Below are 13,407 nucleotides of genomic sequence, written 5' to 3' on the forward strand. Positions count from 1 at the left end.
TGTTGTTAATATAACTTTATTGTAAAATCACTTCCGTATATTAGCAAATTAAGTTTCGCTGTATAAAATCATGTCAGAAACGAGCATACTCTTTCTTTTTCTCGCTCATTCGTCCACCGCGAGTCTCGTCCTCCTCAATAACACATGTATAGATCATGATTCTTGTAATCGTACAGCGCTGTTGTGTGTGTGTGTGTGTGTGTGTGGGCGCTTAGGTTCCCTTTCGCTTTCCTTCCAGTTATTCACGTTAAGTTACAAGGAAATAAACGCCGTACGGTCAACGCGCTCTCACAGCGCACACTTCCAGTAAGATCAGACTGTCTGTGAACTTTATAAAGGGGGTCGTGCTCTTTTAGAGAGGAACCATGAGCGCTTCGTCCTGTGTGTCCAGGCTCGTGTTGTTTTATATCTTCTGCGTCACAGCAGGTGAGTTTCATTCAGAATACGCTTTCACAGGTTTGACGCGAATTAAACCTCTTAAAAGAGGGGGAAAATAACTTTTAGACACTTAGCTCATACCATCTTTATTCGTTAACACTGCGTTGTTCTTTAAACTTCAGTCGAGGTGTATATTAAGCGTGTTTTTAGGGGAAATTCTGTCTGTGTCTACCAGTAAATGCTCTGAACTTCCTGTTTCTCGTCACGGATTCAGAAAAAAACATTCCGTGTCAACAGATTCAACATTTCTGGACTAACTATCATATTAAACTATATTATATGTTTTTATTATTATTATTATTATTTGTATTTAGTTAAGATCCAGTTTAGGAAATAAAGTTTGGATTTGTTTGACATTTATTTGTCGACGCATTGTTGAGGTAGTGTGTATTTCAGTTAACCTGTTTGGCTGCCATTTATTTCAATATCTACATGTTTGTGTGTTGTCAGAGAGGATCCCGGCCCCTGAGAATGTGAGAAGGATATCTGTGAACATGGGACTGGTTTTGGAATGGGATCCACCACAAAACACCACCAATACTCTGTTGAACTACACTGCTGAGATGCAGTGAGTTACTGGTGAAGAGTGATGAGAAGTGCACTAAAGAAGGGTTTCACAGATGTAGGCTCGTTTAGTATCTCAGCAGCTTCACAATAATTTGACACTAAAACCTGTTTTAATCCAGGTCAGGTCTTAAAAACTTACTTAAGAATTAGAAGTTGAATTCGAATCCTGTAAGAGAAGCAGAGGTGTCCAGAAGGTTTGTCTTTGTGTGAAGCTGTGTTGGTGTTGTGTGAATTATTGTGTGATTTTCTGCCTCTAGAGGATGGAGTAATTATGAGCCAGTGTGTCGAAGCAGCTCGGCACTAAGCTGTGATTTCACTGACAAAGTTTCCATTTTTGGATCCTACCATCTTCGTGTTCGGGCAGAGCTACATGGAGAATCTTCTGACTGGGTGGAAACTGAAAATTTTTCATTGGATAAAATAAGTGAGTCATCTAATTTATATAGTTCTGCTTATTTTGACTTTGTTGGCAGTAGAGAAATGAGTAAGTCATTCCAGAAAAGTGTGGCTGGGCCCTTCTGAAACACAGTTAATATGTTTCAGTGGAACTAGAGCTAAATGAATGATAACTGGACTAGTGTCCCTTTAATATCACACGTACAGTGCATCCAAGACAGTATTCAGGGCCCAGTTTCCTCAAATGGGGAATTCTCAAATAATTGCTCTGATTATTTTCTTTCAACATTTATCAAACATGTATCACAATTTAGCAGCATTTTACAACAATCACCGACTGTGCTGATTCTGATGTTAGGTTGTCTACAGTTTTGTTTATTTCTCCCAAATATGAGGGTTATGTGCTCCTTTTGTCACTACCGAAACAGTGATGACATGTTTCAGTAGTGACGTTTTTATGGGATAATACCCGGGAAGACCTGATTGGGCCCAGTCATATGTCAAATAGGATTGTTATATTATCAGGATTTGATGCAGAAAATCAATTTTACTTGAAAAACTTGTATTCTTTTATTTTACTTGTAGAAATATTATATTGTATTTAGTAAATAAACAAATAGACTGAATCGTCTTCACTGTATAAATTCAATATACATTAATTCTTTCTTATTTTACAACAGTGATTCAGTCCAGGACAGCGAGTGATTTTCTATCTGATGATTGATTTACATGATTGACACACAGCTATATTAGGCTGCTTTAGAGGAATAGCCAAATTCACCCAAAAATGAAAACTCATTGAGACCAAACTTGGTGTGTGTTATAACAAGCATGACCGGAGACTACCTGAAGTGTTTCGGTGCTGTGCCACATGGTCAGGGCTGTAGCTGGGGTCAGCGGGGTCCCGGTGCAGGTTGGACCAGTGGGCCGTGTTTAAAAGTGTTTATTTTGTATGTTCGTTCTGTTTATTTGTTTGTGCTATTTACACAGTGTTTACGTTTTTTTTCATTCATTTAGCTCTAGTTTTCAAGTTTGTAAGTGTCCAGGTACAGAAACCGAATAATTAAATGTAAAATAGCACTGTAAAAATTAAACATACAGTCAAACCAAAATTTATTCAGACACCTTCAACATTTCTAACATTATCAGTTTATTTTCTATGGTTTAGAAAATGGTAATAAAATATGACAAGAACTCAGAGTTAAACTGTCAGAACAAATTCATCTTGATAATATCAGATAACTTTGATAGAAAGATATGTAATAGATTACAATCAAACAAAACTTCAGACAACTGTCAATACTTTGTTGACCAATTACCAAGCGATGATTAATTTTGTTCAGTCTGTGGTGTGAAAAGGTTGCATTAGCAATTCCGGGAAAACAAAACAAAAAAAAAACCACGTAAGCAAAACATGGTCAAAGTTTCTGGTAACTAGTCCAACTCTCTAACCATTAAGCCACAGTCTTATTTTGCTATACTCACTTACATATATTAATTAATAGTGTCCTGCACGTACTAGTTAAAAAAAAATCTATATTTCTTTCTTTCATTTTATTTTTTTAATTTTTCTTGCATTGGATTAACATTACAACAGCTAGTAGCCAAATTAGACAGGGTCACTTTAAGAGATTGATTGCATCCAATATAATACACATCCTATTCCCCCCCCCCCCCCCCCTCAACTGTTTACTTTCACTTAAGACATAACTGAATTTTTTTTCGAACATACTATCCAAGACGGGTATTTTCACATATTTTTTATGTATTTGTCAGTACAAGAGCGAAAACAGACAAATTCAGTGTTCAAGTGTATTAAAGGTCCCGTTCTTCGTGATCCCATGTTTTAAACTTTAGTTAGTGTGTAATGTTATTGTTAGAGTACAAATAATATCTGTAAAATTCTAAAGCTCAAAGTTCAATGCCAAGCGAGATATTTTATTTAACAGAATTCGCCTACAACGAATGATCAGTTTGGGACTACATCCCTCTAGTTCCTGCAGGAATGACGTCACTAAAACCGTTTTTTAAATAACCTCCGCCCACATGAATACACAAAAAGGGGGCGTGGCCTTGTTGCGCTCCGATGGAGAAGAGGAAGAGTTGTGTTTGTGTTTGTCGCCCATGTCATCTGAAACGCTGTTATTTTCATCTCGGAGTCCAATCATCTTTGTGTGGCTTCCCAGGGACACTGTACTTAGAGATCAATGGTTACAATTTATGTTTAACTCCGTTCCCGAAAATTATAATCCACATGTAAAACTATGTGCAGCACATTTTGCTGAGGACAGCTTCCTCAATCTCAATCAGTTTAATGCCAGCACATCTCCACCACATGCTCCTGCCCACTCTCTTCTCAAAACTAGTCCAATCATGTTTCCAGGAGGGCAGCGCGCGCTCAGCTGCTGTCCAATCACAACACAGGAACCGCTGGCCCAATCAGAACTCGTTACGTTGCACACTGTAAACACAATCAAAGCTTCAAAAAAGCACGAAAAACGGGACCTTTAAGATGTCTCTCTCTGCGTGAGCCCTGAACACCAGAACACTGCGGTGCTGAAGTGGGCACATCCTTTCTGTTTGCATAAACTGCGATTTGTTTTTGTTCGTTGAAGTGCAGGAGGAACTTAAAGGAGAATTTTGCAAACGAGAGCTCGGTTCAGTGTTACTGTCTGTGAGACGCGGCTCTCTCTCTGCGTGCGCACCGAGCACAGCGCGAGTAACCTGCTATTCAGTTCAGCTTTTCCACGGCTTGTGTTTAAATGCTTTAAAGTCTTTTGAATGATTAAATTGGCAAGTGGCAAGGCTTAATAACACGTGAAAACTATACGCTTTCATGACGACATGCAGCAGCGTTCTGTCAACTGAGCGTATTTTTGGACTGGCCTCAGCCAGACGGTTGAGATCGCCGGGGACCCCCTCTCAGCCGTGGGCCCCTATAATCATCACCACCTTTCACCCCACTAGTGACGCACGTAGTAGACAGGATGTATGAAAAATGCATATTTTTGCTTATAACTTCTGAATGGTTTGGCCAAAAATCACAAAACTGGTCTCTTTAGATTAGGTGCATCATGCCGAGTCAAATGATACCCAAGCTGTGTCCAGAACCACTCCCTGTCGACTTAATAGTGCACTATATCAGGTGTCTGTCCGAATTCTGAGTGTACGACTTCTGTGAATGTTGTCTATTGTAATGAGAGAGGTATTGATATATTCCTTGGGTCATGCTGAGAACAGGGATCAATGTTGCCATAGTCAGCCACACTTCCTGTCTGCCATTTAGATTTTTTTTTTAAAAACCTACTTTTTCAAACTCCTCCTTGACCATTGACATCAAATCATGTAAAAAAAAGAAAAAAAGCTTTTTCAATTCAATTCAAAAGTTTATTTATAGAGCACCTTTTTAAAACAGCAGGTGTTCACCGAAGTGCTGTACATACAATATCAAATAAACAGTAAAACTAAAAAGAATAACAATAAAATAAATAAAAACACAATAAAATATGCAATGCATACAATGATTCAAAACACACACTTAAAAAGAGCTCCTAACAGGTAACTCATACTGTGTTATATGCTGTACTATACAAATATGTTTTTAAATGTAATTTAAAAACAGCAAGTGAAGACGCCTGCCTAATGTACAAAGGTAAATTATTCCAGAGTTTCGGGGCCGCTACTGCAAAGGCACGGTCACCTCTGCTCTTTAATCTTGCATTGGGGGAGACTAAAAGCAGTTGCCCAGCAGACCTAAGGGCTCTGGATGGAGCATGTGGGGGTAATAGATCTGAGAGGTATTTAGGAGCAGTGTTATTTAATGATTTAAAAACTAAAAGTAAAATCTTGAAATCAATTCTAAAACGAACTGGCAACCAGTGAAGGGAAGCTTATATAGGTGTAATGTGGTCTTGTTTGCATGTCCCTTTTAATAACCGTGCAGCCACATTTTGTACCATCTGCAAACGTGTTAGAGATGCCTCACCAATGCCTACATAGAGACTACTACAATATTCCAGGCAGGATGATATAAAAGCATGGATGACCCTCTCAAAATCAGTAAAAGATACAAATGACTTGACTTTAGATAATTGCCTTAACTGATAAAAACACGATTTAACTACCAAATTAATCTGTTTAAAGTCACCATCCATTAAAACACCTAGGTTTTTTTACAGTGGGCTTCACATATGACTTTAGGTCGCCAAGATCTACATCAGGGGTATTGATGGTACCACCAGCTCAAAACAAAATGATTTCAGTTTTATCTTCATTGAACTTTAAGAAATTGGAGGCCATCCAGGCTTTGATATCCTCAAGACATCTCAACAAAGGTGCTATAGAGTTTGCATTGTTACGTTTCAAAGGCAGATAGAGTTGCGAGTCATCTGCATAACAGTGAAACGAGATGCCATGTTTCCTAAATATGGACCCTAAAGGTAATATATATAAAGAAAATAAAATGGATCCAAGAATGGAACCCTGAGGGACTCCACATACAAGAGATACAGTAGAAGACACATATTCCCCAAGACGTACCGAGAAAGTTCTTTCAGCCAGATAAGATCTAAACCATTGTAACGCGGCACCCTTTATACCAACACAATGCTCAAGACGAGAGATCAGTATATTGTGATCTATGGTGTCAAAAGCAGCAGTAAGATCTAACAGCATAAGAACAGCATAGTTACCTGTGTCAGTGGCCAGTAATAAATCATTATAAACTTTTATCAGGGCCGTTTCTGTGCTGTGAAGTGATTTAAAACCAGATTGATACATTTCTTGCAAACCATGCAAGTCTAGAAAGAACAGCCCAATTTTCCCAATATTTTTGAAAGAAACAGGAGTTTCGAAATGGGCCTAAAATTAGCAAGAACCGATGAATCCAGGTTGGGTTTTTTCATCAGTGGTTCCACTATTGCGTGTTTAAAATGTAGGGGTACAACTCCATGAATGAGACTACTATTTACAATCATTAGTATTTTAGGGCCAAGGGTTTCAAACACCTTTTTTAGGAAATCTGGGGAAATAATGTCTGTGGGACAAACAGATGGATTCATTTTGTCAATGATGTCTTTTAAACAAGCAAGAGACACTGGCTCAAACTGATTAGAAACAAAGGAGCACACAGAGAAAGAAGATATATCAGCAGAAGGGTGAACAATATTGGCTCTAACAGTCACAATCTTGTCATTAAAAAACTGCAAAAAGTTTTGACATGTTTCTTTGGAAAATTCCAAACTCATTTGTTGAGATGTATTTAAAACAGAATTAATAGTGTTGAACAGAACACGAGGTTTATGAGAATTATTTGCGATGACATTTGAGAAATACCTTGACTTTTCCATTTTTTACAGTTTTTTGATATTTAAACAAGCTGTCTTTTAAGATCTCAGACGAAACCCTCAGCCAATCTTTTTTCCCCTGGCGTTCCGCTCTCCTGCACTCGTGCCTAGCAGCACGGGTAATGTCATTAAACAGCGTATTACTCATGCATTTGACTGTGTTTATAATAATTTGCTGAAACAAGCTGCAACACATTTAAACACAACATTAGTCTACTTTTCTTGTTAGGATATCACAAACATTTAAAATTAAAACTCACCACTGACAGAAACAGTCGACTCTCGTGCCTTTTGCATTTAAATCTTTATTACAAGCAATCAAACGAGTCTTAAATAACTGTTTTTCTGCCTCTATAAAAGTGAAAATAATAGACCCCATTTTATTGATATTTAAATATTACAAGGTTGTTATGTTGAACTATTCTTGTACATACAGGCGCTGTACTAAGCAGGACATAAATTACCGAATAAAAAAAGATTTTCTGTTACATGTAAATGTCTAAAACGTTAGTTTACTTGAGAAATATATCTACTCCGCTTCATCTGCCTGCAATAAAGACTACAAACAGTGCACAAGAGACTGCAGACTGCTTTTGTACAAGCGTCTGGTGAACTCCGTGATGTTAGTGAAAGCACTTTTCTATGCTGGCGGAAGTAACGGAAGTTGCGTGACGTCATGTGAAAAGGGCCCATACTTCCTAAATGCACTGAATATCAAGCCTTGCATTTTATTAATAATCACAGATGCATTCTGTGTCTCATTCTGTTAAATTATATGTGTATGTGTTTTGTGTGTGCAGCTGAGATAAGCGCTCCTCATGTAGAACTGAGAAGCAGAAAAGGACAAACAGAAGTTGATATCACTGATCCTCCTATGAAAAAGAAGAATTTGAGGCATGTCTTTGGAAACATTTCCTACCGCATTCGTTTCTGGAAAGATGGAGAAACAAAAAAGGTAATGAATGCATAGACGTCTGGATGTTTTTGGGCCTCACAGCAAAACCGCTAGTGTTTAACATTTATCACAGATTGTTCTTTATACGTTCGCATTTGGCCAGAAATTGTATAGGCTATATCACAGGATCTGATTATCTGTTTTGTGTATATTTTTTATTCTCAACAGGAAGAGCTGATAAGAGAGCAGAACAGAGTTGTGTTACCAAAACTGGAGCCTCTTGTAAAATACTGCGTGGAAGTAGAGATTCTGTATCTGACGAATAAAAGTCTGACCAGCAACATCACCTGTTTAACCAACACCTCCAGCAGTGAGTTTGTACATGTGTACCGCAGATGCTGCATGTGTGTGGTGTCACTCACGTTTACTGGATGTTTTATTGAGATGATTTAACCGTTATCTTTATCTGTCTGCTCAGATGAAGTGGAGTCTTGGCTGATCGCAGTTGTGCTCCTGGGCAGTTTTCTGGTAGTGTTATTTGCTGTGGTCCTGATCTTTCTGGCTGTGTGGTTTGGCTACAGAGGATGCCGAATTATTTTCCCTGATACTGACCTCCCAGAGGACCTAAAAAAAGTAATGAAAGAACAAGAGAGCTGAAGTATAATGAGCTGTTTTCTGTTACTGACGCTCTCTCTGTCTGTTCTCCTACAGTTTTTGTCACAACAGTTGCAGTCTTCAGTGCTTTGGGCCATGCAGGAGAGCACGCCAGTGAAGGAGCACTGTTGTGAGCTGAGGATATTACACAAGGAGCCAATCAGTTCTCCGGACAATCAGCAGATAGAAGGACCACTCAGGATTCATACCTATAAGAATGAGTGTTGTACAGGAGCTAATGTAAAACAGAGCAGTGAGGAGAAATCTCAAATGATCCTCGCAACAGAACAGGAGCCATTGCTTGCTGAAATGAGACCGTAGTAATACTGTATCGTAATCAATGATTATTGATTATTTCTTTTGCCCACTTGAACAATTCTCTGAAAACAAATCAACAAAAAGGACTGACAATGTTTTTGTTTGAATTTATTTGATCTTCATTTTGATAAAGTGATATTGATTCTTAGATCCCAAGAATCTCTCTCTCTCTCTATGTGTGTGTGTGGGTGTGTTTATGCTACCTCTTGGGGACATGAATGTGTTTTTTTTACCTTCCATGTGGGGACACGATGACCAACTGGGGACAAAATCTGTGTCCCCATAAGGATGCCCATTGGAACTGATAGAAAATAGCATGCTAATATTGCCTGTGCAAATTTCTTAGTTCCTTACTTGTGACCCCAGAAGGTGGTTTTACCAGTGTTGGAGTGTGAGGGTGTGTGTTCGGATTTGCCCCCTGAAGCCGGGTCTTGGTACTGCAGTGTGCATATTTAATAAATCTCCGCCTCATATTTACATGTATGGCGGGAAACTAAGAAGACGTGTTTCCCCCTATGGTTCGGTCCTGGTACAGCATTGTGCATAATAAATAATAAACAACTGGTCCCTCAGTTGTTTTACTTACTGTAAAATGATTTTTTTAAAGTTTTAAATAAAACAAGGACATCATGCTTAGTTCAAGTGTGTTGCTTGCAGTTTCTTTGTAATTATTTGTACATTTTACTAGCGATTTCTGAGTGGAAAAGTAAGTCAAAGTCACCTTTATTTATATAGCGCTTTAAACAAAATACATTGCGTCAAAGCAACTGAACAACATTCATTAGGAAACAGTGTGTCAATAATGCAAAATGATAGTTAAAGGCAGTTCATCATTGAATTCAGTGATGTCATCTCTGTTCAGTTTAAATAGTGTCTGTGCATTTATTTGCAATCAAGTCAATGATATCACTGTAGATGAAGTGACCCTAACTAAGCAAGCCAGAGGCGACAGCGGCAAGGAACCGAAACTCCATCGGTGACAGAATGGAGAAAAAACCTTGGGAGAAACCAGGCTCAGTTGGGGGCCAGTTCTCCTCTGACCAGACGAAACCAGTAGTTCAATTCCAGACTGCAGCAAAGTCAGATTGTGCAGAAGAATCATCTGTTTCCTGTGGTCTTGTCCTGGTGCTCCTCTGAGACAAGGTCTTTACAGGGGATCTGTATCTGGGCTCTAGTTGTCCTGGTCTCCGCTGTCTTTCAGGGATGTAGAGGTCCTTTCTAGGTGCTGATCCACCATCATGTCTGGATACGTACTGGATCCGGGTGACTGCAGTGACCCTCTGATCTGGACACAGACTGGATCTGGTGGCTACGGTGTCCTCGGAACAAGAGAGAAACAGACAAATATTAGCGTAGATGCCATTCTTCTAATGATGTAGCAAGTACATAGGGTGTTATGTGAAGTGTTTCCGGTTCCGGTTTACCTAATTAATGCAGCCTAAAATCCTTTAACGGATTTGGATATTAAAAGCATATTAGTATGTTATGTGTAAGCCAGGTTAAAGAGATGGGTATTTAATCTAGATTTAAACTGCAAGAGTGTGTCTGCCTCCCAAACAATGTTAGGTAGGTTATTCCAGAGTTTAGGCGCCAAATAGGAAAAGGATCTGCCGCCCGCAGTTGATTTTGATATTCTAGGTATTATCAAATTGCCTGAGTTTTGAGAACGTAGCAGACGTAGAGGATTATAATGTAAAAGGAGCTCATTCAAATACTGAGGTGCTAAACCATTCAGGGCTTTATAAGTAATAAGCAATATTTTAAAATCTATATGATGTTCTCCATCCTCCTTCAATGATTACCGTCCTGTTGCACTTACCCCCATTCTCATGAAGCATTCTATCATGCACCACATCAAGTCTGCCCTCCCCCCCTCCCTGGACCCCTTCCAGTTGGAAGACCTCAGGCAGTACGGGTCGGCAATAACACATCCAGCACCATCACACTGAACACTGGGGCCCCCCAAGGATGTGTGCTGAGCCCCCTCCTCTTCACTCTGCTGACCCACGACTGTACACCGTCACACAACTCCAACCTCTTCATTAAGTTTGTGGATGACATGACTGTGGTGGGTCTCATTAGCAACAAAGATGAGACAAACTACAGGAGTGAGGTGAGCCGCCTGGCCAAGTGGTGCAGTGACAACAATCTGTCTTTGAACGTGGAGAAGACAAAGGAGATTGTTGTAGACTTCAGGACAGCACACACTCACCACGTTCCTCTGACCATCAACGGTGCGACTGTGGCGAGAGTGAGCAGCACCAAGTTCCTGGGTGTGCAAATCACAGAGGACCTCTCCTGGACTGAAAACACAGCAGAACTGGCCAAGAAATGACAACAGCGTCTCTACTTCCTCCGCAAACTGAGGAGAGCCAGAGCCCCACCCCCCATCATGTACACCTTCTACAGAGGCACCATCGAGAGCATCCTGACGAGCTGCATCACTGTGTGGTATGGAGCCTGCAATGCGTCCTGCCGAAAGACTCTGCAACGCATAGTGAGAGCAGCTGAGAAGATCATTGGTGTCTCTCTCCCCTCCCTCCAGGACATTTATGGAACACGTCTCACCCGCAAAGCCCTCTGCATCGCAGGTGATCCCACCCACCCATCACACAGCTTCTTCAGCCTGCTACCATCAGGGAGGAGACTGCGGAGTCTCCAGGCCAGGACCAGCAGACTGAAGGACAGCTTCATCCACCAGGCTGTCAGGAAGCTGAACTCCCTCCCGAACCTGCCCCCCCTCCCCTCTTCTTCCCCAGGCACCACTGAACTATGACCCCACCCCCCCTCTCCACACACACTAATTATTATATGATGGCATGCACTAGTCACTTGTGCAGCATTGGTCTGCTCACTACCTCATTCGGCATGGAACTACCTCATCAGTCAGTTAAATAAAATAACTGCTCTTGGTCACTTGTCACTTTAATCAGACTTAATAAGATATTTTTAATAAGTGATTTTTTTTTGCACTAAAAAATCTTTTAACTGCACTGTTGTTCACTTCATTGATTTGCACTATATCTGTCATTTGCCTTGCACTGCTTTATTTAACTTTATTTTTAATTTTATTATATGTCTTTTTTTATATCATTCCCTTATTGCATGGTTGTATCTACATTTTATATTTGATCTAGTTATTTTTTTAAGCTTTAATGTTAATGTTTACTGTATGCACCGGGTTCTGAGAGTAACGCAATTTTGATTCTCTGTATGTATGTACTGTACATGTGGAAATTGACAATAAAGCAGACTTGAACTTAAACTTGAACTTGATGTTTGATAGGGAGCCAGTGCAGTGACCGGGCTAATATGGTCATACTTCCTGGTTCTAGTAAGAACTCTTGCTGCTGCATTTTGGACTAGCTGTAGTTTGTTTACCAAGCGTGCAGAACAACCACCCAATAAAGCATTACAATAATCTAACCTTGAGGACATAAATGCATGGATTAACATTCCTGCATTTGACATTGAGAGCATAGGCCGTAATTTAGACATATTTTTTAGATGGAAAAATGCAGTTTTACAAATGCTAGAAACGTGGCTTTCTAAGGAAAGATTGCGATCAAGTAGCACACCTAGGTTCCTAACTGATGACGAAGAATTGACAGAGCAACCATCAAGTCTTAGACAGTGTTCTAGGTTATTACAAGCAGAGTTTTTAGGCCCTATGATTAACACCTCTGTTTTTTCTGAATTTAGCAGTAAGAAATTACTTGTCATCCAGTTTTTTATATCGACTATGCATTCCATTAGTTTTTCAAATTGGTGTGTTTCACCGGGCTGCGAGGAAATATAGAGCTGAGTATCATCAGCATAACAGTGAAAGCTAACACCATGTTTCCTGATGATATCTCCCAAGGGTAACATATAAAGCGTGAAGAGTAGTGGCCCTAGTACTGAGCCTTGAGGTACTCTATACTGCACTTGTGATCGATATGATACTTCTTCATTCACTGCTACAAACTGATGGCGGTCATATAAGTACGATTTAAACCATGCTAATGCACTTCCACTGATGCCAACAAAGTGTTCAAGTCTATAGAAAAGAATGTTGTGGTCAATTGTGTCAAACGCAGCACTAAGATCCAATAAAACTAACAGAGAGACACAACCACGATCAGATGATAAGAGCAGATCATTTGTAACTCTAAGGAGAGCAGTCTCAGTACTATGATACGGTCTAAATCCTGACTGGAAATCCTCACATATACCATTTTTCTCTAAGAAGGAATATAATTGTGAGGATACCACCTTTTCTAGTATCTTGGACAGAAAAGGGAGATTCGAGATTGGTCTATAATTAACTAGTTCTTTGGGGTCAAGTTGTGTTTTTTTGACGAGAGGCTTAATAACAGCCGGTTTGAAGGTTTTGGGGACATATCCTAATGACAATGAGGAACTTAATAATAGTCAGAAGAGGATCTATGACTTCTGGAAGCACCTCTTTTAAGTCCTAAACCATTTTTTTCCCCGTGCAAGAAAATAATACAATGAAAGAGGTCCTTGCCTCATCAATGGGTGGCCAGAAGGTACTGTGGTACAAGGGTGCTTGACGGATCAGAGGTGAAATAATCAGTATTATTGTGCACAGAGACTCTTTTGTTAATAATTTGAATAATTTCCGGGGGAGCATCCTAGGCTTTTTTGCCTAGAGTCGGAGCAGAACTCCTCTTGGACAACATCTCCAGGACACTTTGCTCCATGTGACTAGTAAGACAACTCTCTAATACCTTTTTGAGGTCAACATATACATTTAATGTAGGATCTAGAAAAAATCTTATCATGATTAAA

The 13,407-nt window shown here is 39.7% G+C and overlaps 1 protein-coding gene across 1 annotated transcript; it reads left to right on the forward strand.

Moving 5' to 3' along the window:
- The first annotated feature begins 187 nt into the window (after nucleotides 1-187).
- On the forward strand, nucleotides 188-9,249 carry crfb4 (cytokine receptor family member b4). The gene is made up of 7 exons (XM_052564637.1): nucleotides 188-426; nucleotides 889-1,006; nucleotides 1,263-1,429; nucleotides 7,547-7,701; nucleotides 7,870-8,011; nucleotides 8,120-8,274; nucleotides 8,353-9,249. Exons 1-7 carry the CDS (start codon nucleotides 366-368, stop codon nucleotides 8,614-8,616), a joined length of 1,062 nt encoding a protein of 353 aa, XP_052420597.1. The 5' UTR covers nucleotides 188-365; the 3' UTR covers nucleotides 8,617-9,249.
- Nucleotides 9,250-13,407: the final 4,158 nt, after the last annotated feature.

The sequence above is a fragment of the Carassius gibelio genome, chromosome B9 (assembly GCF_023724105.1).
Source record: "Carassius gibelio isolate Cgi1373 ecotype wild population from Czech Republic chromosome B9, carGib1.2-hapl.c, whole genome shotgun sequence".
Lineage (NCBI taxonomy): Eukaryota > Metazoa > Chordata > Actinopteri > Cypriniformes > Cyprinidae > Carassius > Carassius gibelio.

Bases quoted from the DNA above. Each gene is read 5' to 3' on its own strand.
- crfb4 (XM_052564637.1), top strand. From the start codon at position 366: ATGAGCGCTTCGTCCTGTGTGTCCAGGCTCGTGTTGTTTTATATCTTC. The intron at 8,012-8,119 runs GTGAGTTTGTAC...CTGTCTGCTCAG, and splicing joins TTTAACCAACACCTCCAGCA to ATGAAGTGGAGTCTTGGCTG. The intron at 8,275-8,352 runs GTAATGAAAGAA...GTTCTCCTACAG, and splicing joins TCCCAGAGGACCTAAAAAAA to TTTTTGTCACAACAGTTGCA.